At 38.2% G+C, this 24368-nt stretch overlaps 1 protein-coding gene across 7 annotated transcripts in view; it reads right to left on the bottom strand.

The window, feature by feature from the left end:
- sorcs2 (sortilin-related VPS10 domain containing receptor 2) overlaps positions 1-24368 on the bottom strand; it is a 168650-nt gene that overhangs the window by 100974 nt on the left and 43308 nt on the right. For all 7 annotated transcript variants that reach the window (XM_057345141.1, XM_057345148.1, XM_057345166.1 and 4 more), the window contains exon 2: positions 18553-18620. In XM_057345141.1, the coding sequence (XP_057201124.1) occupies positions 18553-18620 (68 nt within the window). The remainder of the gene's footprint in view (positions 1-18552; positions 18621-24368) is intronic.

The following is a 24368-nucleotide window of genomic DNA, read 5'->3' as shown; positions in this document are numbered from 1 at the left end:
AAAGCCTACATGTTGTGTGTTAAGCTAAATAAGGATATAATGACATTATTGTCATATTTTATTGGAAATTTGAAATAATTTACTGAAAGATAATCCTAAAAGGTAGTTTTAGACATGATGGTGTTTCCACATTCAAGCGTGAGTGGAAATTGCTGTGGGGGGTGAAACAAGAGTACTGAATTGCTTTAAATGGACATTGATCTTCTGCAAAACAGGTAAAGAGTCTAACCAGCTTCTACAGGTGTGCTGTGAGAACATCTGTTCCATCTCATACAGATATTCCCTTTGGCAGGTGCACAAATCTGTAAAGCCTCATTTTTTCCCAAGTGTACTGTAGTGTATTTGATTGATTTTTGTGATGTTTTAATAGCCTCATTTTTGTGCCAAAAGAAAATAAAAATAGGAAACAAACTCAAGTTAAAATCAAATTACAATAACACTATCATTGCAGCACTAGTGGCTTTTAAGTGGTAATTAAGATGAGTTTGGCAAATAATAATTTAAAAACTTTTTTAACATCCAACACACAAGATCCTGAGAGACTTTGAATACATTATTTATGAATGTGTGGCCATTGTGGAATCCTGTGCTGCTTTGTATTTAATGACTATTATACTTTTTTCATTTGCACAATATTGATTAAGACAACTAGATCCTAAAAGCCTAATAAGGACCATTACAAAGACTTTTTTACTAAGGCATGTGTCTCTTTTATGGTGTGCTGTTGGATAAAGAGTTTATAGATGGTCCCTAGCTGTTTTCCCACTTATGTCTCACTTGTTCAGATTTCTTACCGTTTCATGAATTCCCAATTCAATAACTACAAGGTTTATGGGCAAAATCCTTAAGCCATATTTTTCACTTCAATATGACACCTATTTAAACTACAAAAAATTCATATTTCCTGCACAACAGTGGAACCTCACATTGGCACCTATTCAGTTTCTACTCTTCATCTTCTCTCTCGCTCACCCACTGTTTCTCTCATCAAACACGACATAAATTGATTCATATTAAACAGAATTAAATGTAATTTGCACATGGGCACTTTAAATAATCACAATTAGGTTTTCAACACTTTTATTCCATCTGAGTTTGGACTCAATGAGTGTGATATGCTGCCAAAGACTGCACAGTGGAGGAACATATTCAACCAGTACGAGTATTATGTACATGAATATTTGTTTAAAATCATAATAGCATTACAAAAACTGCATAAAAATAGTCAATCGAGAGAATTCTCCTACTGTATCTGGGTACGCTATTGCTTTAAATACTAGAATAGCACAATCCAAACACAGAAATAACACAGTCCAAATATGAAAAGGATTACAGAAAGTCACAATAAGGTTCCAGAAGAATCTCCATATGGGCCACAGCACACGTGAGATAAAGAACAAGAGACAAAGGGAAATGGATGAGTTGGACGTCCTTCTGTGATGTGGTATCACCATCAGAAATAAATAAATCACATAATAAATCAGCAGGTACCAATTACTCTATTAAATCAGCCAGCGTTTTCCCCCTACCATCACAAGTGGTCAACAGCAGCATTCTCCAAACTCCTCCCAGCAACCAACAGGGCCAAACAAAGCTATCTGCTAAGAGGATTAGTCCTTTGCTAGTGTGCAGTCAATACAGCGAGTTTGAAAATTAAGATTGTAAACTGAATGGAAGGAAGGAAGTTCTTGTCTTCATGTTGTGAATATTTTCACAAAAATAAGAAAAAATGTTAGATGCCGTGGGTGTAAAAAACCTGTTGGTTCTTGTATGTAGTTTCCACACAGGCTACTGCCATCTGTGAAGTGAAGTCATGTGTTTATTAATAAATGCACTAATATAATAACAGTAATTATAATATTGGACCAATCTTTTAAAACTTGCATTCATTAACTCAATAATAATCTACCAATAGATGTTATTATGAAATGCCTCTGAAGGGAACCATCTGCTGTGGAAATCTACAGATATGTTTGTTTAAAAGTACTTGAAAAAGTCAAGAAGAATCAAGAGCAGAATGGTAAAATATAAGTACATACCAAAAAGCCACTCAATTCCATTCTTCAGTAAGAACTAAAGTTCATTTTGGTTATGAATGCAATGCATCATTAGGGATATAATGAGCATAAACACCCAACATTTCATTTTACTAAATGATAATATCTCACATTTTATCAATCATGATCATATTAAAATAATCACTTCAAATCTACCGTCATTAACAGTACAATCAAATGAGCAAGGGAGACAGAAACATTTAATCTGTTCTCTCCCTATATGTCATTACAGCTCTGTAAGATTGAATCATCTTACAATTCAAGAACTAATTAACTTAATGTGCCCACATGTGTTACAACATTAACCATATTATGCGATGGGACTGTTGGGCTAAAATGGAACCCTGATTGTTTTCTGGATGAGTAACTTCTTAATCAAGTGGACTGTTTTCCTCTACCCATATATATTGTCAAAGAAATACAAGTGCTACTATGGATGTTCATAGCAATGCCTTGTCCTTCTGTGGTTGAGTCATTTACAATGAAAGTCAAGGTCTTCCCTCAGGTCTTGATAATGTCGCATGATAAGACTGTGTAAGCTGTGAGAAAGCTGAAAAGAATTGACAACAAAGCCAAAGTAAATAAGTGTCACTATACAAAACTTTTGTAAAATATGCATTTTGGCCTGATAAAAGTATCTTTAATGAATGTGTCTTGTTAACATTCATGGCTCAAGACGCAACCTGATTTCTATGTCAGTCCCTTAAACCGACTGTGCCAGCACATTCACAAACACCCAGCCAGCGAAAGCAGCACAACTTGGCTCTCTAGAGAACATCCTATAGTTCCAGAGCTTCCGCAGGACTGTTTATTTCTTTGCTACCCATGGGCTTCCACAGTGTGAAATGTGTGTGGGATAGCAGGGGGTGAAAGAAAATGAGCGTGAGGAAGAGGCCCGGGGCTTGGCAAACTATGACAGCATTTGTGTTGGCCACTTTTGCTTTAATTAAAAAGCTTCTTTCATAGTGGATCTTCTTTCTCTCCTTAAGGTCCAGGAGTTTGGAATGAGACTGGGGAAGATCATGGATATTTATTCACACAAAATGTTTTGCTGGGCAATAAACCAACCGAGTCAATCAACAGTACAGGAAGAAGCACTGCTCTCTGAAACATATTCATGATAGTTTACTTAGTTTAAAAAGAGAAAGTGTGTACTTTCATGCTAGCACATAAAGATGAAAGCAGCTGCACACATTTTCACTAGTCATTATATGTCATGATCCTGCCTCGTTCAGTCGTTCAGCTTTTCTAGCCTTGTGTCAGGATCGTGACAGTCCCACGTGTTTTGTGTGGAAGCACATGGCCATCGTTTGTTGTGATGTGCCATGTACTCTCCTGTCACGTATTGACCTCGATTCCTCGTCTAGCTTCCCGCCAGTGTTTCATTCCCCTCACCTGCCTATTGTAATTATCCCTTGTTAGTCCTCCTATTTAATGCCCTTGTGTTTGCTGTCCTGTGCTGGTTCGTTCTAGTTTCTACCCGTGTCATTGTACCTGTTTACCTAGTCTTGAAGTAATTCATAGTTTTCTGTTAGTTTTTGGGAAGTTTTTTGTTTGATGTTTTGAAGATTTTTGTTGTCATGTTTACCCCCATCGTGGGTCTTTGATTTAAATAAATTTTGAATTTGTAATCTGCTGCCACCTGGGTTCTGCCTACCGATTCCTGACAGTTATATATCATAGGTTGTGGCTCATTAGTGGTTTTATTGATCATAGTGTGTTCTCACTATGAGTCAAATTAAGTTTAAGGTTTACATCATCTCCTTCAATCATCTGCAAATTAGGCCAAAGGTTCGGAAGTTCCTTGAACACCAAAATCACAATGATCTAAAGCAGGATCGTGTCATGTAATGGCACAGGTTTTAATCTACAGTATCTGTGAGAGTCTGAATAAAATAAAGCAGCTTATCTTTTTCTCATATTATAGATTTCTTTCTCTTTTTGCAATAAATCCTCAATCTTTGGTTCATGCATCTATTTGAAATATGCAATATCGCTCTCATTTTCCCATATCTCATATTCCCATATGCATGTTTTATGAGTGATGCTAAACACAATTATACATAAACACAAATTCCACATCACAAGGAATCTACTTTTTCTTGATGTAACATTCAGAAGATAAAACGTTCAAATAGGGGCACAAAGTCAAAACAGCAAAACAGTCCAAGAGCATTAAACTAATTAGGGTGGTTTCCCGGACAGGGCTTAAGCCTATTTCCAGGCTAACTTAAATGTTAGATGTGTCTTGATCGAAAACAACAGGCACTGACATATCTTAAAATATATCAGTGCGATTCTCTTGTCTCAAGATGCACACCATTTTTTGTAAAGTATGTTTTATTTGATAAAAACTAACTGGCTACAATGTTAACCATTCTTTTTTGTGTGGTTGTGTTGTGGAAATATATACTATTCTAATACATTCAAGTACAGCTCATTATATATACTTCCAACTGTATATTTTATACACACACATAAACTTAAACACCATGAATTTGGCACATAGGGGTTCTTTGAGCCTCCATGTTTGTGCGTGTGAGTAGGTGTCGGCCTTAAAAAGCGCAGAAGAGGGATTGCGAGAACAAGATCACAGCAAAGTGAGTTTCTGTGTCTGCACTTGAAGCTAGGATACTGTCCAAACCCGCTGTGTTTGTCAGTTCAACAAGGTCTCTTCACACTTTGAATGTATTTCTTCTTACACAGCACTTACAGAAAAGGAATTTAATTAAATCACATATGCTGCTTAGCCTTTCTATCTCAACAATATGTTACAACGTTCATTTGTTAACAAAACCTGGTCCCGAAACAGTACGTCATCGAACGAGAAACCAACAGCACAGCGCGACACTCCGGTTAAACCAAGGATTTCTTTTGCTTGACCGCCCTGCGGTGCTGAATCAATGAGCTCCAACCGAGGTGTTTGATAAAAGGCTGGCAAACACTTTCACAGCATTGATGGGCTTGACTGCCAAACACCTCAGCCAAACACACACAGACACACACACAGCAGGTTGTCTGTTGGAAATGGAGAGAGAGATGGATAGTCACTGTGTTGTGTCGTGTTGTGTGACTGTATATCCCCAGCATCCCCCGCGGTGCCTACAGCACCATGGTAAACTTGCTTCTGAAACGTGCTGAACGCTCAGTCTTGAGAATTAGTGTGTGTGTGTGTGACTGTGAGTCTCAATTCAAAGCCAGAGACCATTGAAATCCAAGCAAAACACAGCGCTGAAGCAGCGTGCTGTGATGGCACGATAACGTTTATTTGAAAATTGCTGAAAATTGTAAAATATGTTTGATATGGCCTGCAAAAATATGGTTTTGATTAAGATCGGGGCAATTCGGTTTAAAACACATTCTTACGGTCAGTTCCAGCTGAGTGTGGCCGGCATGTGTGTGGTCAGAGAGAAGGCCAAGGAAATGAAGGAATGTATTATTCATGTAGAGAAGACAGGAAACAAAAAGCAGAGGAAATTAGTCAAATGAGATAAAATATATCCAAGAAGCGGTCCATCACCACAAAGAAGATACATCCTAAAGATCTCCTGTCCCTCAAGGTTTTCCTCTATGGTACTTAACCTTCTCAAACCTATAGATCATTTCAGACGTTACCGCCACGCTGGCAGCAAACTACATCTCCCATGTGTCCAGTCATTACCCGGGCTCTGTCAGCACCGTTTAGCCTCTGAGCTGTGAGGTCCGGAACTTCAGACACACTTTGGCAACACGGTGCTTACGAAAAGAGAGGGTGAAACGCTGCTGGTTACGAGCCAAACGCTTTAACTCTAGAGTGTAAATAGGAATAATGGAGAGGAAAGAGAAGATGTATTGTTTCTGAGCACCGAATGCTTTCACAGTTTTCTCAAAAGCAAATGAAGAACAAATCCGTGGGGACACTTGTTTTTTTCTCCCCTTCTCCACTTCGGTATACCCCGTGTGTTTCTCAGACCAGCAGCTGCCTGTAATTTAGTTTGAGTCTGTTTTTCGTCACAGAAGGAATGTCCATAGAAATGTGAAACTCTCTCCAGATGGCGATGCATTTGACTTCATTCACATTCCAGATTTACATGTCTTTCCCTCTCTCTTGCCTCCTGTCACACACATTCATTCATGCACACGTTCAAAGCGATATGTTTGCTCACACGAGCTTTCCGTTCGATGATGTCCAGACACGCGCTCCTCAACACGGCTGATATTTTATACGATCAGATCAGGAGGATTACTCCTCTTTGTCTCATGTCTTATCTCTTTCTATACAGATCAGCTTGTGTAGTAGATGTAGCACTCAGTTTCCACTCTTACGGAAACAGCAGAGAGTGCAAGAAAGTATTTATGAATCAGCAACCTTGATAATGTTAGATGTGCATAACCACTTTAACCTTTAACATCTGAAGAACCTTTCTGTTTCGCAAAAAAAAGGTTCTTTAGATTATAAAAAGGTAAGAAAGAGATGGTTCTTCAAAGAACCTTTGACTGAATGGTTCTTTGTGGAACCAAAAAAGGTTCTTCTACAGCATCACTGTGAAGAACCTTTTAAGCACCTATATTTTTAAGTTTATTTTTCATTCAGGGGCGGATTCGGACTAAAAAGTGGCCCTGGACTTCTTCACTATCAGCAGCCCACAACACCAGGCTATCAACATAATACACCAGCTAATTGATGCACAAATCATTCTATCAAATCAACACCACAATTTAGAAACAAATGTTTCTAAGGAACTTTTAAAGACACATTGCAAAGCCAATAAAACAACAAACATTAAACAGTAAAAGCCAGCGCAGTCTAAGCAACTAAAAGACATCGGAATTACATAAAAGCCTGCCTAAACATGTCAGTGTAATGTAGGGTAATGTATTTGAACTGTTTGTAAATGATACTTTACTGCCCATGACATGTAACACACCTGAGTCAAAGATTCAAATTTTACCCTGTTTTAAGTCTAACACCGAGTCCTAACCAAACGCGATGCGACGAGCAACGGCTGTTTTTATTTCTGCGATGTCGCGGCTGACAGCTCCGCCCACACAAAATGATCTCATTCGATGTAAGTTCTGCACCTCATGAATATTAATCGCCAAACATGGATGAGGACAGGCTATATACCTTTGATTACATACGTTTAGATTCTGAAATTTTAGCATAGCGTCCGGTGAGACATCACTGGAGTCATGAGAACAGGACGCCTCGCGAGAGTGTCATGGCTCTGCCTCACTTAGTCATGTTTTTTTTGGTCCTGTGGTAGAGTCATGACAAAGCCTTTGGTTTTGTGTGAGAAAGCCATGGGTTGTTTATGTTTTCACATCTCATGTGCTTTCTTGTGTCTTGTCATTGGCCCTGCCCCTCTCGTTTCCTGTATTGCTTCCCTGCCGTGTCTTATGTTTCACACCTGCCCCTCGTTATCTTCCTTTGTTTGTCACCCCATAAAGTATCCTCGTGTCTGTTGTCCTGTGCTCGTGCGTTGCGTTTTGTGTGCTTGTACCCCTGTTCTTCGGTGCAGGCATTCTTGTTCCTTGTGGATTTCTCTGCCAAGATCAAGTCGAGTCTCAGTAAGTGTTTTGTCTAGTTTGTGTCTAGTGTTGTTTTTAGTTTAGTGTAGTTAGTCATAGTCCTGTCGTGTCCTATTATTATATTCCCCTGTTTTGTTGTGTTACCCCCTCGTGGGTGTTTTGTTTTGTACCTTTGTTTTTGTCATTAAATATATATCTGTTAACCCCTGAACTGCTGCCTGCATTTGGGTTCTGTCCACCACACCCCGTGACAGAGAGGGTGCGTGGACAGAGTTTTGATTGGCTTTTTTGGCTTTTTCGCGTTCGGTATGGACAAACAAATTGCTTAAAGCAGGAATCTCAACGCATCGCGTTTGGTTAGGGTGCAGTGTAAGGGTGATGACTTCCTACTTCTGAATAATTTCCTAGACTTAAAGAGAATTTACTTAAATGCTGCCAAAAAGTTGTGACTTTGCTAAAAACTCTTGTTTTATTACATCAAATATAAAGTCCAAAATCAACATACAAGTCTAAACAAAAGTGAGCATTAAGAAATATAAACCAAGAGGAGAGGAGAGAAACATTCACGCTTTGGGCTTAATAACTTAATAAGCTACAATAAGCATTATAAAACTATACATTAAATAGAAATTTGACCAAAAATTGTCATTTCATTACCTGTGATAATAGTTCTGCAATCTATTGAATTCTTCAATGTTAATTAAGTCCACCAAATAACTTACACAGTCTTATGGCTTGAATGGTATAAACCAGCGATTCTTAATCCTGGTCCTCGTGACCCCCGGCTCTGCATTTTTTGCATCACTCTCTGTTTAACACACCTGATTTAAAATCACCAGCTCATAAGAAGAACGCTTCATGAATGAACTGTGTAACGATTGACATGGTCCCTAGACAGTGTTCACTGCTCTCTACTCCATGCACACAGGAAATCAGATGAAGTTTTTGAACACGGATTTGCTCTACACAACTGCAGCACCTTCACACACAGACAAAAGTTACAACAGAAATATCAAGTGTTATTTATCCGTAATCATGAGATTTACGTACGTCTTGTGCACTTCAATGCCTTTTAAATAGTACATACGCTCATTTCGAACTGGAATCATGGCAGAATATCCAGTGATTTACGTATACGGTTGCATTGAACAAACCTCTGAAGGGATAAGAGAAACATACAAAATATTGAGAGCAGGGGGTTGCGAGGACCACAATTAAGAACCGCTGCTGTAAACTGGTATGCTGTCGGTTATGTTTTTAGGCATGTTAAGTCGAATGCACATTAAACATCTAACATTATGTGACAAACCACCTAAGTTTTCATTTAAAACAGCAGAATTCACAGAAGTAACCGTTTATCATTTTTATTGTTAAACAGTTGGCTTTGTTATATTTGACTTCAAACTGCTTCACAGTCATCAAACTGAATTCACACTTGGTTTCTGTTAGCGCCAGCCTACCAAACTTCTGTCTTCCAGTCTTCTTCCATTTAATTGGTTGAAACGTCTGTCTTCTTCAGTTTGATTGGTTTAAGTTCTGCTTGGCCTCTGTAATTTGATTGGCTAGAATTCTCTAAACCCTGTTTGATTGGCCAACCTTTTGACATTGAAGAACCACTGTGGCTAGGGCACAGAAATCACAACTATAACAAGTGAGCAAAAGAAAATGTAATTATTATTTCTTTATATCCTTACAGTGGGACGGCCCACATTGAGCAACGGCCCACTGGGAAAACTCCCGGTGCTCCAGACGGCCAGTCCACCACTGTTTTCATTCAAACAGGATTTCTGATAGGAGATATCCGGACACAAAATACAAGATTAATCCCAGTCCCAGACTAAAATGCATGTTTGAGCTTCTTAACCAATAATAGCATGCACCCACATATCCTAAAATATATCAGTGGCATTGTTTTGTCTCAAGATGCACACAGTAATGTTTTGTATAATGCGTGTTTGTAAAAATACTTAAAAATCCTAATTTAACTAAGGTTTAATCTATCCCCTTATGGGAAAAATATATCCCAACAATGTTTACACTATTAAGGAAAATTAATCAACAAATGACTTATTGTCATCTCTGCAATATTAAGCCTGGTACAGGAGAAAAAAGCAGTGTGGCATGAGTAGTTGAGACAGACACTCTTTCCTTCTGTCTGTTTCTCTCTCTTCATTATCACCATTAGCAGCTTTTAGGTGTATATGGCACAGTCATCATCTTCACACTTATTCCTTCTGCTTTAAGCTATTGTGACACATGTTCACAATCACACAGACGTGGGAATATTAAATACATAGTTCGTCAGTTCAGCGTAGTTTAGTCTCTTTAGAAGCGACTTGACCTCAGCAGGGTGGTTAAACCAAGAAGAGAGGCCTATTTTTTTCTCTCCAGACAATCTTCCCCTCTTCTGTTAGAGCTTATTTTCTTAAGTACTCCACATGTTCCTCCTCTGTGTATTAGTGTGCATGTGTATAAAACAGAGAAAGACTGAGAAAGAACAGAATAGGTCTCTGGCTGAAAGTCTTTTGTTCACATCCTTTGAGGATTTAAAAAAAATCCTCCTTTACAGACACAGAACTATATAATGCTTCCACAAGTTATTTTTTTGCTATATATTCATATATATACAGTATATATAAATCCAAATACACAAGGCGCAGAAAAAATTAAGAGACCATTTTAGAGACAGTTTTTCTGAAGTTCATATTCACTCTTAAACAATACAACAGTCATATTTGTACATGTATTTAGGACAAATTCAAAAATTATTATTTTATGTGATAACCTCGATTATCATCACAGTTTTCATGTGTCTTGTCATGTTGTCAGTCTTTCACATTGCTGTTGGATGACTTTGTCACTCCTGAGGTTTGATTTTGTTGAAATTCAACAGACACTGGACTGGAATGGCCACAATATATCTAGAAATGTTGATTTGAAATGAAAATTAGGAATGGTCTCTTAATGTTTTTAGCGGCTGTATATTTTACACTATAACTTTCAAGCAGAACTGAATTTCAAAATGTGACCCTGGATCACAAAACCAGTCTTAAGTAGCACGGGAACATTTTTTGTAAAAGACAAAAATACATTGTTGTGTGGGTCAAAATGATCGATTTTTCTTTTATGCCAAAAATCATTAGGATATTAAGTAAAGTTCATGTTCCATGAAGATATTTTGTAAATTTCCTACCTTAAATATATAAAAACTTTATTTTTGTGAGTGCATGGTCTGCCACAGTGCCTCTGATTAACAACTTCAAAGGCAATTTTCTCAATATTTTGATTTTTTTGCGCTCTCAGATTCCTCAGTTTTAAACGGTTGCATCTCAGCCAGATATTGTCCTATTCTAACAACTCATATATCTATAGAAAGTTGACTTATTCAGCTTTCAGATTATGTAAAAATCTCAATTTCGAAAAATTGACCCATAAGACTGGTTTTGTTGTCCAGGGTCACAAATGTTGTATGTTAGTGTGTGCTTTAAAAGCTTTAGTTGCTAATAACAAGTTACTACATAAAGACTTCCGGTTCAATGTAAACAAAAGCATTTCTGCAGTATTTTAAGTCATTCGTTTATAGCAAAATGTGAACTTTCACACTGACAGCACTTATCAACTACATCAGTATTCTGTCCATTACTTTATAGAGGAATGGGATGATGATTTTAATACTTGACGGCGGATATTTTGCAACTTTATTAATTCAGTTGTTGTGACAGTAAACCAATGAGCAATTTGAAAATTATGGAGGGGTTTAGTTTTGTTTATAAGGCGATAAGTGGAAGAAATTGTCCTACCTATCAGATGAGAAATGTAGCCACATGATGTGATAACAGATTTTGGATAAAAAAATCAGTAAAATACAGTAAAGAATCCTTGTAAATCCAGTTTACTGTCTCGTGATTTTATTGAAGACCATATAGCCTACAGTGTGTTGATGATTACATGAATCTATTTGAACTCCCTTTTAAAACTGCAAACTTTTTTTTAAACATGAGCAAGTGATGTTTAATGTTCGTTATCTATTTGCTCGAGATAAGCGGTCCACATTTTGAAGTTTGTCTTTTAAAAACTGAACAGTCCCTCACAGGAGCAGTTCCGTCTTGACTTTAGATCTGTGTGTGAAGCGCTCTTTTTTACGACGTGAAATAAGCTCCGCCTGTTTGTAAGTGCAGCCACGAACAGCAGGTGTTGCTCGTCAGTCTCGAAATTATTTTTTTATATGAAACCAACAGTACTACACTTCAAGATATGAATCGCAGTCTCATTTTCTGTCATCAGAATAAGTTATTCAAGGTGCAATACACTACTTCACCGGAAGTTGTACCCGCGTTCATTTTTACAGTAGCGCCCTTCTGAAACTTGTGGATAGAAGAAAGGATTTACAGTACAGTTACCTAAAGAACTTCTTAAATATAACCACTGCCAAATCCCATTCTCCCTTATCACTACATGCAACATTACAATGTTATCCTCTGAAAGTACTTTGTTCCATAAAGATCATTTTTCTACTCTGCTGTCTCTGTTCTTCTGAGTACCTGAGTGATGTGTGACAGCATGAACAAAGAGACTGAGAGATGGAGAGATGCAGCAGCTGTCAAAATGTGGCAAACAGTCGAAATAAATACAGGAAAACAGGAAGAGAAAGCACAGAAACAGGTGTAATATTAAGACACAGAAGTCTTATTTAAACCTCTAAATAAAGACAGGGGCTGACTGTTGGCCCAGGAGGCATCGCCTGAAGAGATTTCATTTCGCTCCCTGCTCCTCCCCCAAGGACCCTTAATTACACTTGTTGGAGGCATAGAGGGTCAGAAGGGTGGGGGTTGATAGGATGCTGGAGAATCTCTTCATGTATTATGGAGTGGCGAATTCCCTCAAGGTATATGTGTGTGCGTGAGTGGGTACGGCATTAATCGGAGGAGGAAATGTCTCTTGGCAATTCTTCTTCAGCGGTTCAAAAGATGTGCGAAGAACATATGAATTATAAATCCCATCTGCACAAGACATGTGTGAGTATGTGCGAGAAGGTGTGAGACACAAAATGGATCTAAGAGGTGTGATTGGATGTGCTTTCCCCTTCCAGTGTGTGAATGTGGATGTATTCTTGTGTCTACACGCACAACGGTGCCCTGTCAATTCTCTGTGAGTGGATTCATTTTATTTGCGGCGCACTCAAGATAAACACATCAGAATTTATTTGTGCTGCCCGGGTTTGCGCTCTCAAAACTGCACAATCAGCTTCGCAGGGCCTGTGAGTTTGCTAAACAGACTCTGTGAAATGGTCATTTGTACACATCGGGGGAAAACGCAATCAATAAAGAGAGGTCTGGTGGTTGCTTTTAAAAGGCTGACAGAATTTTATGTGCCTCTTCAAAATGTTAATAAATCTGCTTTCTTTTCAAGTAAACTGCAGTACACCAAACAACAAAATACAACTGTAGAGCTGTAGCAACTGTATGTATAAGGAAATTCTAATTTACAACTTAATTTTTACTTATTTTTCTCAGGGTGCAAAAAAAATACTGTATCCGGATGCTTAAAACAACATTTAAAGGGACACAGAACGCAGAGAAAGATATTTGGAAGAAAGTTCTTGGTCATCATTGACTAGCATAGTAGGAAAAACGACAATGGTAGTCAATAGTGCTCCAGAACTGTTTGCTTTCCTACATTCTTCAAAATATCTTCTTTTGTGTTCAATAAAACAAAGACATTTATAAAGCTATTTTTCCTACTATGGTAGTTAATAGTGGCCAAGAACTGTTTGCTTACAAGTATTCTTCCAAATATCTTTCTCTGTGTTCATCAGAACAAAGACATTTATACAGATTGAAACAACTCGAGGGCGAGTAAATGAAGGCCGAATTTTCATATTTTAGTGAACCATTTCTTTAAGATCAAGCAGAAACTTCAAAAACACACCCACTTACAAACCTTTTAGCAAACAAATTCGGCACTACAACACAAATGTTGTGTTGCCTACTGTTATGACTATTCTTGAGTCAAACTTCTGAGGTTTACACTGCCCCCGCTCCCCCAGATCATTCCAACACCCCTAATAAAAAAAACACAGGGAGTTTCCAAATGGATGTCTTGTCCTTCATGCTTTTGGTGGAATATGTGATTAAGAGGTCTGTGATTAAAGCTGTGATTTGCAGATGACATGCCGCTCACATCTTGATGTGTGTTAAGCAACAATTACTTCCGTTACCTTTCACATTGGTCTTATCAAAGCATAAGCCAATTAGGCATCGTGAAACATTGTGTTAGCTATTTTCAGACACAGTATGACCCGTGTTGGCAGGACTGACACGCTATCATTGCTAAATAGTAAAAAGCGTGGAACTGAAGTCTGAGCTTGCAAGCCGCAGGGTACTGGGTGAAAACTGTGTGTCTGGCTGCTGACTCTGCATTCAGGTTAAGTTCAAAGGAAGAAGTATTCCCATTTAATACGACTAGGGCGATTTACTTAACAACGTAATGTGCTAAAAAAGTGTGGTGAATATGGAAGGAGATTATTGTTTGTGTACTTTTGAAAACTGCTTTATCAATTACTGTAAAGAACCTCAAGAAATACCAAAAACATATCTGTGCTTCTAGGGATCATGTGAGACATTAAATCTTGTAGACACACAGAGACAAAGTGAAGGTTACATACATGTTAAGCTAATTTAAATGCAAAATGGAGTGTCGCTTAAAGGTCCAGTGTATGAAATTTAGTGGCATCTAGCAGTGAGGTTGCAAATTGCAACCAACGGCTCACTCCACCCCTGCCCCCTCTTTTTCGAAGCACTACGGCAGCTCTCACGGGACTAAGATGTTGTCACATTTTGCTTCTTTGCCTAAGGAGATAATGTTTTTATTAAATGCGCTCTGTAGAGCAGTTTGTCCGTTTAGGGCTACAGTAGAAATAACATGGTGAATTCATGTAAGGGGACCCGCAGTGTATGTAGATACAAATAGTTAATTGTAAGGTAATAAAAACATAACACTTTATTAGGTTAGGTCTGTATACACATTTACATTTGTCATTTAGCAGACGCTTTTATCCAAAGCGACTTACAGAGAGTTCAGGAAGCAATAAGTGATATGTCATACAGGAGCAATTATACAATAGGTGCTCATACAAAGTTACTAGTTTCAACAAAAGCTAGACCACTACCTGTTGAGAGAAAGAGAGAGGGTTAGGAAGGATGTTCCACTAGGAAGGAGTTGTGAAGGAGAATGAGCGGGAAAGCGATTTACTGCCCTTTTGAGAAGGCAATACAAGACGCCGCTGGTTTGCTGAAGGCATGGTTCTTGATGGGGTGTAGGAGGGTGTGAAAGTATGCCGGTGCAGATAAAGTGATTGTCCTTTAGGCAAGCATTAGTGACTTGAATCTGATACGGGCTTCAACCGGTAGCCAGTGGAGAGAGATGAAAAGGGGTGTCACATGAGCCCTTTTGGGCTGTTGGAAGACGAGGCGTGCTGCTGCGTTCTGAACCATCTGGAGTGGTTTGATAGCCTTTGCAGGAAGACCAGCAAGGATAGCATTGCAGTAGTCCATCCTTGAGATTACCAGGGCCTGGACAAAGGAGTTGTGCCGCATGCTCAGTGAGATAGGGTCTAACCTTTAACACCTCTGAAGACATAGTTATGTATATTGTATTGCATTTATGTCAACACATCCTCCAAAAAATTACATATTTGACCTTTTATGCAATAGGAAAAGCTACTTTTTCTGTCAATTCCTCCATCCCCAATTGTTTGTTATTTACTAGGACGTTTTATTCCATCATTCAAATGTGACATTTTATATAAGATCATATTTTCAGGTATAATCTAGTGCTATCAAACACTATTGTTCCAGCCCTCTTTCACAACAGCCACACTTGACCTTCTAATGGCCATAAACATTTCAATCCAAAAAGGACTGAGGCTTTATCAAGGATACATGCAGAAACTTAATCCAGAGTTTCTTGTTTGTGTTTTTTGGACAGTCACTGAAACGTGAAGTTTCAGAACAAACAAAAGACAAGGAAAAAGCTCAAAGACTAAAACAATTCAATTCCAAAAGCATGTGTGTTCCTATTAATTCCAGCCAGTAAAAAAAATAAATAAACGTTTGGGTTCTATAATGGCTTATCTTTAAAAGGCAGTGCAGCCGTGATAAGAGTTTCAGTTTTGCAAAAGCTTCATTTTGAGACAGACACAACCTCTCCATGGAGGGATGAAACACCACAGGATATAAGGAAAGGTTCTAATAAATAGCTTGTGGACACAATTAAAGTAGGGCTTAACTTGAGGGGCTGTCTGTGAGGTCTTATGATAAGACTTTAGAGCTCACTCAGTAACTTAGTAACTAGTAACTAAAGTATTTTTCTATTATAAAGTTATTTAAGCTTGTCTGTATCTTACACAACTGTCTAAAGTGTTTGAACTTCTAAAATGATGATACGCAAGCTTGGTTTTAACCAACAACAAAAAAAGCCTTTTACCTCTGCAAATCTCCAGCTTTATATGATTGATCTTCTCCTTATGTCTTCGAATGGAAATCGCTCCATCATCATTTCAGCGCATAATTTATGAGAGGCGCAGCAACAATTAAAACATTAACAAGAAAAGCTGTACATAATTCATAGGCTGTCTTATACTGAATGACTGGCAGTCTGGGCCCTGTCTTTGAAGTCTGGTGTTCGGCGGCCCCATGAATATCATGAATAAAGAGAAGATTTAACTAATTTGATTCATTTATTCTACAACATTGATTTTTCGAGCAGAGCCATCTGTGTCACTGATCATTTTTACTGCACGAGAAGCACGGAGCGGAGTGGCCATTCTCACCAACTGTTCCTGAAAAGCATCATGCGGTAGGGCAGGCCAACAAGACAACTCAAGTGTGTCGTTTTCACAAGGCGACTCGAAATGGATAAGTAAAAGGACAATGTTTGAAGATGTTTGAAGTATCGTGCAAATTAAAAGGAGGAGGTAGCCAACTGTAATTTCGCCTTCCTGTCGTAAAGAAATATCCAGATGGTTACTCTCTGCCACACAGATACTCTACCTGCCTAAACACATGTCTCGCACAGTCATGTACCCTTTTCTAATAAAATAATACAATAGGGTTTCAGCCCTTCGCACTCGAACCCCTAATTAAAAGAAAAAGACAATCTCTCCACACCTCCTCTAGTGCACGTTGGTCTATGAGCGCTTTTCCACCATCGCGCCGAATCTTTCTCGTTGCTTAATCGTTCCACTCTGTGCTGATCCATGCCAGCCGGTACGTAAATACCGGAGATTAACGTAAATTTTTAGAATGTAAACACAAACGCGTCACGCACTGCCTTGGTTACACAAGAGACTAAGCTATAACGTCTCTGCGCGCATTCATTAGCACCATTCAGCACGATTAGACAACCGTGCCGAAAATTCCGAGCCGAGAACAGTTTGTAATCATGCCTTGTCGAACCAGGCTCACATGGAAACATACTGTACCTGTAACCGTTTCAGCGCGATGGTGGAAAAGCGCTCTATGTTTGCCCTGTTTTGCACGGGGAGCATTTCCAGAGTGATGAAGAGGCGCTAGCTGCGTAAAAGACAGTGTTTAGCATTCTACCTGGTCATTAGGCAGCTGTGCAACTGATATATTCTGAGGCCCAATGTAAAATGAATCCCACCCGCATATCAACCTTAGACAGACAGCCTAATGAGAGCATTGGAACAAACATGGCATCAATTATTCCATACGCGGCTCTATATTTTTAGCTCCATCTTCTTTTCACACTTCAGTGGCTTTAGTCTTTAAGCCCGTTATAAAAACTAAAACTATTTCTCTCACGAGTCACGACTCATGATTAAGCCTAACTTTGCAGGAGGATTTATAAAATTCCCTAACAACAAAGCAAAACAAACAAAGACCTGTTTGGCAGTCATTATTCGGTCAGGGTTAGTCACTAATAAGTGGGAAGTGCGTTAGGCAATTAGCACATGATCCAGGAAACCCCTCAGCAGTCTTAATGAAGTCATTTCTAAGTTCACTGCAAAGGCACTGGCCTCTGGTATCACACCCTGGAGGACTGCAGAAAACAACATGAGAAAGAAACCCCACGTCTCATTTAAGGTAATTTCAGATTAAATTATAAACTGGTTATGCTCTCCACATGAGCAGTTTCGCTTCTTGTATGGTGGAATAAAAACAGGATTAGATCAGTATATTTTAAATCAGTGATCTAATTACAAGTGTTTTAAAATCAACAAATCTGACAGAAAACCCAAAATTGCATATACATGTTTTTTTCTAGGGTCCAGCTTTGGATCTTTTAGTTTGAAGCAAACATACACTCTAAAAATGAAATATTGTTGCAAGTATATTAATGTTTAATTTAAGTATGCCTAAGGGATTTGACAGGTACACAGAATACTAAATGTTTACCCTATTTTTAAGAGCAAATAAAAAAGCCTAAAGCCACATTAAAACCTGAATATCTCAAAAGCAATTCTGGTTCTATTCCCATATACTGTAAATGAACACATCTGACTACAGGACTTAACTACACCAATGTTCAAAATATCTAATATTTTCTGCAGAAATTCAGAACAAGTCACAGAGAAAAATGTTTTGATATACAAATCTTAAGCCATACCATCAATAAATACTGTGTCACACAGCATCCTAGCTTCATATTACACTAATGCAATATGAACAGCACACACAGGAAATTTAGGTCATGCTGAACAACTATAAAGTTCAAAATAAACTTACTTTTGTCTAAACAGGATTGACAAACAGGCTGACTAACTGGCAGTAACTGTCAGATTGATTCTCATTGTGCACAAAACGGTTAAATGGCAGTAATGCTTGACTAAAGCTTTAGTCAATAATATTCAAAAGCACCACTTATTTCAAGTTTGCATGAAAAAATATTTCAATAATTCCCATTGTTAGTAAACTCACTGTTTTATTTGTATATTTAAAGAAAAAAGTATTTTGTTACTCACCGCCAGAGGGAACTCTCAAGAACTTTGTTGGAGTCTGCATGGTAATATTTAGTCAGAATGAGGATGACCTACGAAAAAAAAAACATTATTATTTTCATTAAATTAAAATAATTTTACAAACTCATTTATTAATTTAAATACTACACTGTTTGGACTATAATTTGTTAAACTCTTGAATACCAGTTTATGCAGTTTTAAATCAGGACAAATTAAACATATAGGCCTGGTTTCACAGACAAGGCTTAGTTTAAACCCGGACTATGTCTTGAATTAGGATATTCAAATCGCTTTTATAAAAATGCATTAGAAAATAACATTTCTGGTGTGCATTTTGAGACAAAACAATGGCACTGATATTTTTAAGATATGTCAGGGCAAGTTATTTTTAGTAAAGACAGCTCAAACATGAATTTTAATCTGGGACTAGTTTTAAGCCTTATCTGGGAAACCGGGCAACAAAGAATAAGAAAATGGTAAAATCAACACACTATCACATTACAGCCCACACTCAAAAGTGCTATTGAACATCCAAAACACTTGTACTACAAAACTTGGACTACATGATAGTAAAATATTATGAATATTTTATACGCAGTATAAAATATTCACAGAATTATAATACTGTGTGTGAAGCAATGAAAGAAGACGTTCAAAACACTCAAACATATTTTCTTTAATCCAGTTTTTACCACTAGCTATTAGGATCTCACATGTACATCTGCAGAGATCAAAATCAAAGCCTTTAGCTCCCCAAAGACTAAATTTACCAAGAAAAAGCTCTTTAAATACAGCAGAAACACACTGCCTCGTTCCACTCACACAGCAGCATGATATGTTTGTGGTATTATAAACAGCAGCACATGTTTCCCTCATTTGACATGTTCATCAAACTGTGACCACAGTCCAACCACTTGCTGGACAACATCCTCTTAACCTCTGCTATGAAAACAAGTCTTATTAGACTGACTGACTGCAAGCAGTTGCTATAGTATTAATGTACACACCAGGATGATGCCAAGGAACTTCTTTCTTTAGCCAGCAGCAGGAAGTTAGAAGTGTGAAAAGACCTGACAGAAGCTATTGGCCTGTGGCGTTACATTAGCAAGTTAAATTTGGACATCAAACGTGCCCTTTCTACATACACCGGCAGTGTATAATGTGGAGCTAAGAACACTATATAAAACAGAACTTTTCTTAGACTTTACACAAGCAAACAACACACAAAATTCATGCTAGTTGGATTACATAAAATGCACAGAAATTGTAATGGTTCGGGAATTTGTCTTTATATACTGTAGATGTTACTCATAAAATCTTGTTATGAGAAATTGCTGTAAAAAAATCTGTGCACTGATAAATTTGTCTCTTTATAATCCACTGCTCAAAATTTAGAGTCGCATTACAAAAATGTCCTATCTTAAAGTGATGGTTCACCCAAAAAATGAAAATTCTGTCATCATTTAATCGCCCTCTTGTCATATCAAATCTTTATGACTTTCTTGCTTCCGCAGAACACAAAAGAAGATATTTTGAAGAAAGTTGGTAATCGAACAGCAATGGCCCCCATTCACTTCTGTTGTATGGACACAAAACCAATGCAAGTGAATGGGTGCCAGTTAACAACATTCTGCAGTATATCTTCTTTTGAGTTCTGTGGAAGAAAGAAAGCCATATGGTTTGAAATGACATAAGGGTGAGTAAATGATGACCGATTCTTTTGGGGGGGGTGATCTATCACTAAGTATTTTGCTCAAAATAAAAGATTCTTTGTGAACAGATGTGAAAGATTTTCAAAGAAGTTCTAAAAGTTCCTAAAAAGGACGTTTGTGTAATACAAACAAGGCCGGACTTAACATTGGGCTTGACTGAGCACCAGCCCATTTAGGGGGCCTCGCATGCTCTCGTTTATTTGATTTGTTTCGTAATATGCCAGTCATCTTATTCTTCATTTAAAGATTGTTCATAGGTGTAGCACGATTTAATAGTACCGCCTTATGTAAGGAACGATGTCATTTAATTGGCTAAACTATCCGTCAGTCAGCTTGGTGTTTCATGATTGGTTATTGGTGGATCCTTCCTATCGGTGACGTTTACCGCTCTTGAAATCTGTCTGCATTAAGACGCTGTTATAATGGCTGATAAGCGCTATCGCAGTGCCACGCTAAAAAGAAAACAAAGACTGAGAGACAAGAACACAAAAGAAAAGTGTTTAGTAAAATGAAAAGAACTACTAGATTTCTTATATTGTGGCACCACAGCCTGATGTTCAGGCAGAGAATCCAGAGGACAACCACCTGCTGGAGGCATACAGTACCTGTTAACACTCCTGTTTAGGCCGTGAGTCTACTGGGTTTTTTTTCTGGAGCTGTGTGAGACATTTAAAGGACCAGTCAGTGAAATCTAGCGGCAAGGTTGCGAATTGCACCCAACCGCTCACTCCAGCCCTCCCCCTCCCTTTCGAAACACTACGACGGCTGACAGAACATGGCGAATTACATGCAAGGGGACCCGCTGTGTATGTAAAGAGAAATAGCTCATTCTAAGGTAATAAAAACATAACGCTTCATTGTGTAAGCTCTTTATACACCTCTGAAGACATAGCTATGTATATTATATTGCATTTCTATCAATAGAAAATTACACACTGGACCTTTAAGTATTGTTTATGTACTGTTCAAATGGCAATAATAGTTTTTAATAGTTTTACATGCTTGTCATGTGCGTTTAAATATTACTGTAGTGTTTATCTTTTGTTTCACATTAGGTTTACAGTATATTTTCTAACACACAATGTTAAACGTGCGACACTGTTACTCTACATTTTTGGAATGTACTTACATTAATAAGTGCAAATATCCCGTCTTGATAGCCATTAATGACCATATCTATCCATCAAAGATTGTAATATTGTAGTTAAAGGTGCAGTTTGTAAAAACCGCCGCTAGAGGGCGCACCCTCAAAACATCAACAATGCCGTAGCTTGATGACGCTGTGAAGGAGCGTGGAATGATGGGATCTGTTGTCTTTACCTCCACCGCTGATGGCCATCAATCAGACGAGAATGAGAAATCATGTTAGCAGATGAGCTAAAGTTTTATAATTGTTTTGAATAATTGTGGTCCATAAATAAGTGACTGCTCAAAACAAGCTAGTGGTTTGCTAGACGCTAGACACTACTTCCGCATTTGTCCACGACACTGTTGTCATGCGGTTTCTACGTCAGTAAAGGCGGTAACAAAGGATAACGCGGATATGACGCCATTGACAGGCGACTGCACAGCCCCGTGTCACTGTTTAGAATGGCGATTTTCTCACGATTTACAAGTAGTTGTAAACATTTGAGATATTGTAAGTACTCAGCTGAACAAAATATATAACACTAGCCTAGTGGTTTTTGGATATTTTACTGCAAAATTGTTACAAACTGCACCTTTAATATGAAACGTTCTAGCTAATCTTTATTTATAGAAAAAAATCTTTAATTAGTTTAAGGTCTTATTAAAAAGCACTGTAATGACATCTTGATAGGCTTGATTTACACTGGAGGCTTCGGTTGGCACAATACAGATGGTAAAACTTACTGTAGTACCACCACAAGATCCTTTTCAAAATATGATTCTACAAGCTGCTTGAACAATAGAAGCATTGTGACCAAAGTATTGGGTTTTGAAATGCAGCATCCTACAGTATGTTCGTAAAAATGGGCAGTAAATGTTTTTCTCTTTTGTGCATTAGGATAAAGGTACAACTGCTAAAGAAAAATGAAAACACAGCGGGACATATCTCTCTCACACACGCGCACAATTATTCCTTTTTCTGGTCTGTTTGGTGAGGTATAAAAGCCAGGGTGAGGTGTATCCCTTAAGGTCTTTCCTATCTTTTATTCATGTTAGCAGGACGTCTGAGTCTGCAGTAACAAATCAGCAGTGTGAGAATTCAGAGGATGACTTGTGTATGTGTGTCTCCTTCATCCTTCTCCACCGCCTCACACTTCTTGTCTCTGACAGCAAAACCCAATGGAAAAGCATCTCCATGATAAAGGGTCAGAGAGTTTTAAGGCCCTGGCAGAGTGATTGACAGGCAGGTATTGGAATGTGGCAGCAAGCGTGACTGGGTGAGCTTTGGGGCTGTGCTCTGGGGATTGGCTGAGAGGGTCATTGCCCGGGGCCTGTCCCTCCCTCTGTAGACGACAGAGGCGTTAAAGGTCGGAAGGGTGCGAGCCAAAAAGTAAAGGCGTTTTAACAGTATTGAGCTTGTGTATGGACTAAATCTATTTTAAGCTTCTACAATGAGTCATGGCTGAAGTCAATCTGACTGCTATACCCAAAGCGAGTCTATTAAAAATTAAATTACCGGCAATCAAGTCGATATATTTTCAAAGGTGCCTTTCAATCAAGCCGGAATATTTTTTCTTGCCGCTGATCTCAAGGAGTTAGTATGTTGCGCACTTTAATTCCTTCTTGCAAATGAAGTCTAGTTCCAGACATTGTCTGCATATACGTATAAGATCTTGCAACTGAGAAATTAAAGCAAATTTATACAAAAATATCAAAATTTCACAGCTATTAGCTAATGGATCTTAAAGTAATGTGAATGTCACACTTTTCTAAAAAAAATCTTAGCAGGCTTTGAGAAGAATCCAAGAAAATGTGTCCAGGATAAAGGTGTATATATCTCAGTATCTTCAAGGAAATAATACATCAAAATTATAGAACAATATTGTCCCTGCATTATTATGAATGAGTTGTAAATGCTGTATATGTTTATTTTGATTACCACATTAACCCAACCTAAAAAAAACAGTATGAGAACAATAAATCACAAAAACTGTTCAAAGCTACAATCCTTTTGAGAAATATACACAGCATACATTTTCATATGCTTGTTTTTGCAGTTTACCGAAAGTAAAAAAATGAGGAAGAAGGGAAAAGAGCCATCTGACAATTATTAAAACGGTTAAACATTGTGTGCTTTCCTAAACTTCTCTTGGACTGTCTCTCTCTTTAGCCCATCCCCAATCCATCATCAAAACTGAAATCATCTGAAAATCATCTCCGGCATCAGACCCCCAAACATCCTCTTGGAAATTCATACAATAATTTGTCAGTAACAACAGTTTACCAGATGGGATCTGTAACCTATCTGAAGAATCTCGCTCAAAACTCTGGGAATACTTAAAAGTTACTGTTTCTGCAAACACAGCTGTATCTGGACCAATGACCCGGTATCATTCCACTTATGTTTGTGTTCCCATAGCTGGTCATAGACAAAGAGCTTCCATACTTGGGATGAATAAAACATATAGTAGTTAAGTGAACTATATTCAGCACACTAAAGACAGCTGAATCTATGCTTCACATCACAGTGTCATCAGCACACAAACTGGAGGCAGCGTTGCTCTATTTGTCAATACAAACAGCATTCTGACAATTACAGGTAGCGCAATTCATTGAACTGAAGCTAATCAAACCTAGCAGCGATCCTCGACACGCTCGTGTTAAAGCATCAGGCTGCACAGCTTGTACTCCACGCAGCCCCCGCAAAAGCATCAGATGGTGGTCTTTGCAAAGAGTCTGTCTGCAGTATACATGAATCACTGGGAGCAAAGCTTTTCTCTCACTGACATCATGCAAACATGGTCAAAAGAAAATAACTGATGATCAGCAGCCTAAAGCAAAACCCGTGAACTCCTGTAAAGCGAGCTCCTTATTAAATTGTTATCAGCATGCACAGAATAATCTCTCATTTAAAGCCATAACAAAGCTCAGACAGAAGGGAAATGACAGCTTTCTTAATACACACACAGTGTGTTTTCT

The sequence above is a fragment of the Triplophysa rosa genome, linkage group LG1, assembly GCF_024868665.1.
Source record: "Triplophysa rosa linkage group LG1, Trosa_1v2, whole genome shotgun sequence".
NCBI lineage: Eukaryota > Metazoa > Chordata > Actinopteri > Cypriniformes > Nemacheilidae > Triplophysa > Triplophysa rosa.
The sequence above is the reverse complement of the archived record's forward strand: the minus strand, read 5'-3'. Positions and strand labels throughout refer to the sequence as shown.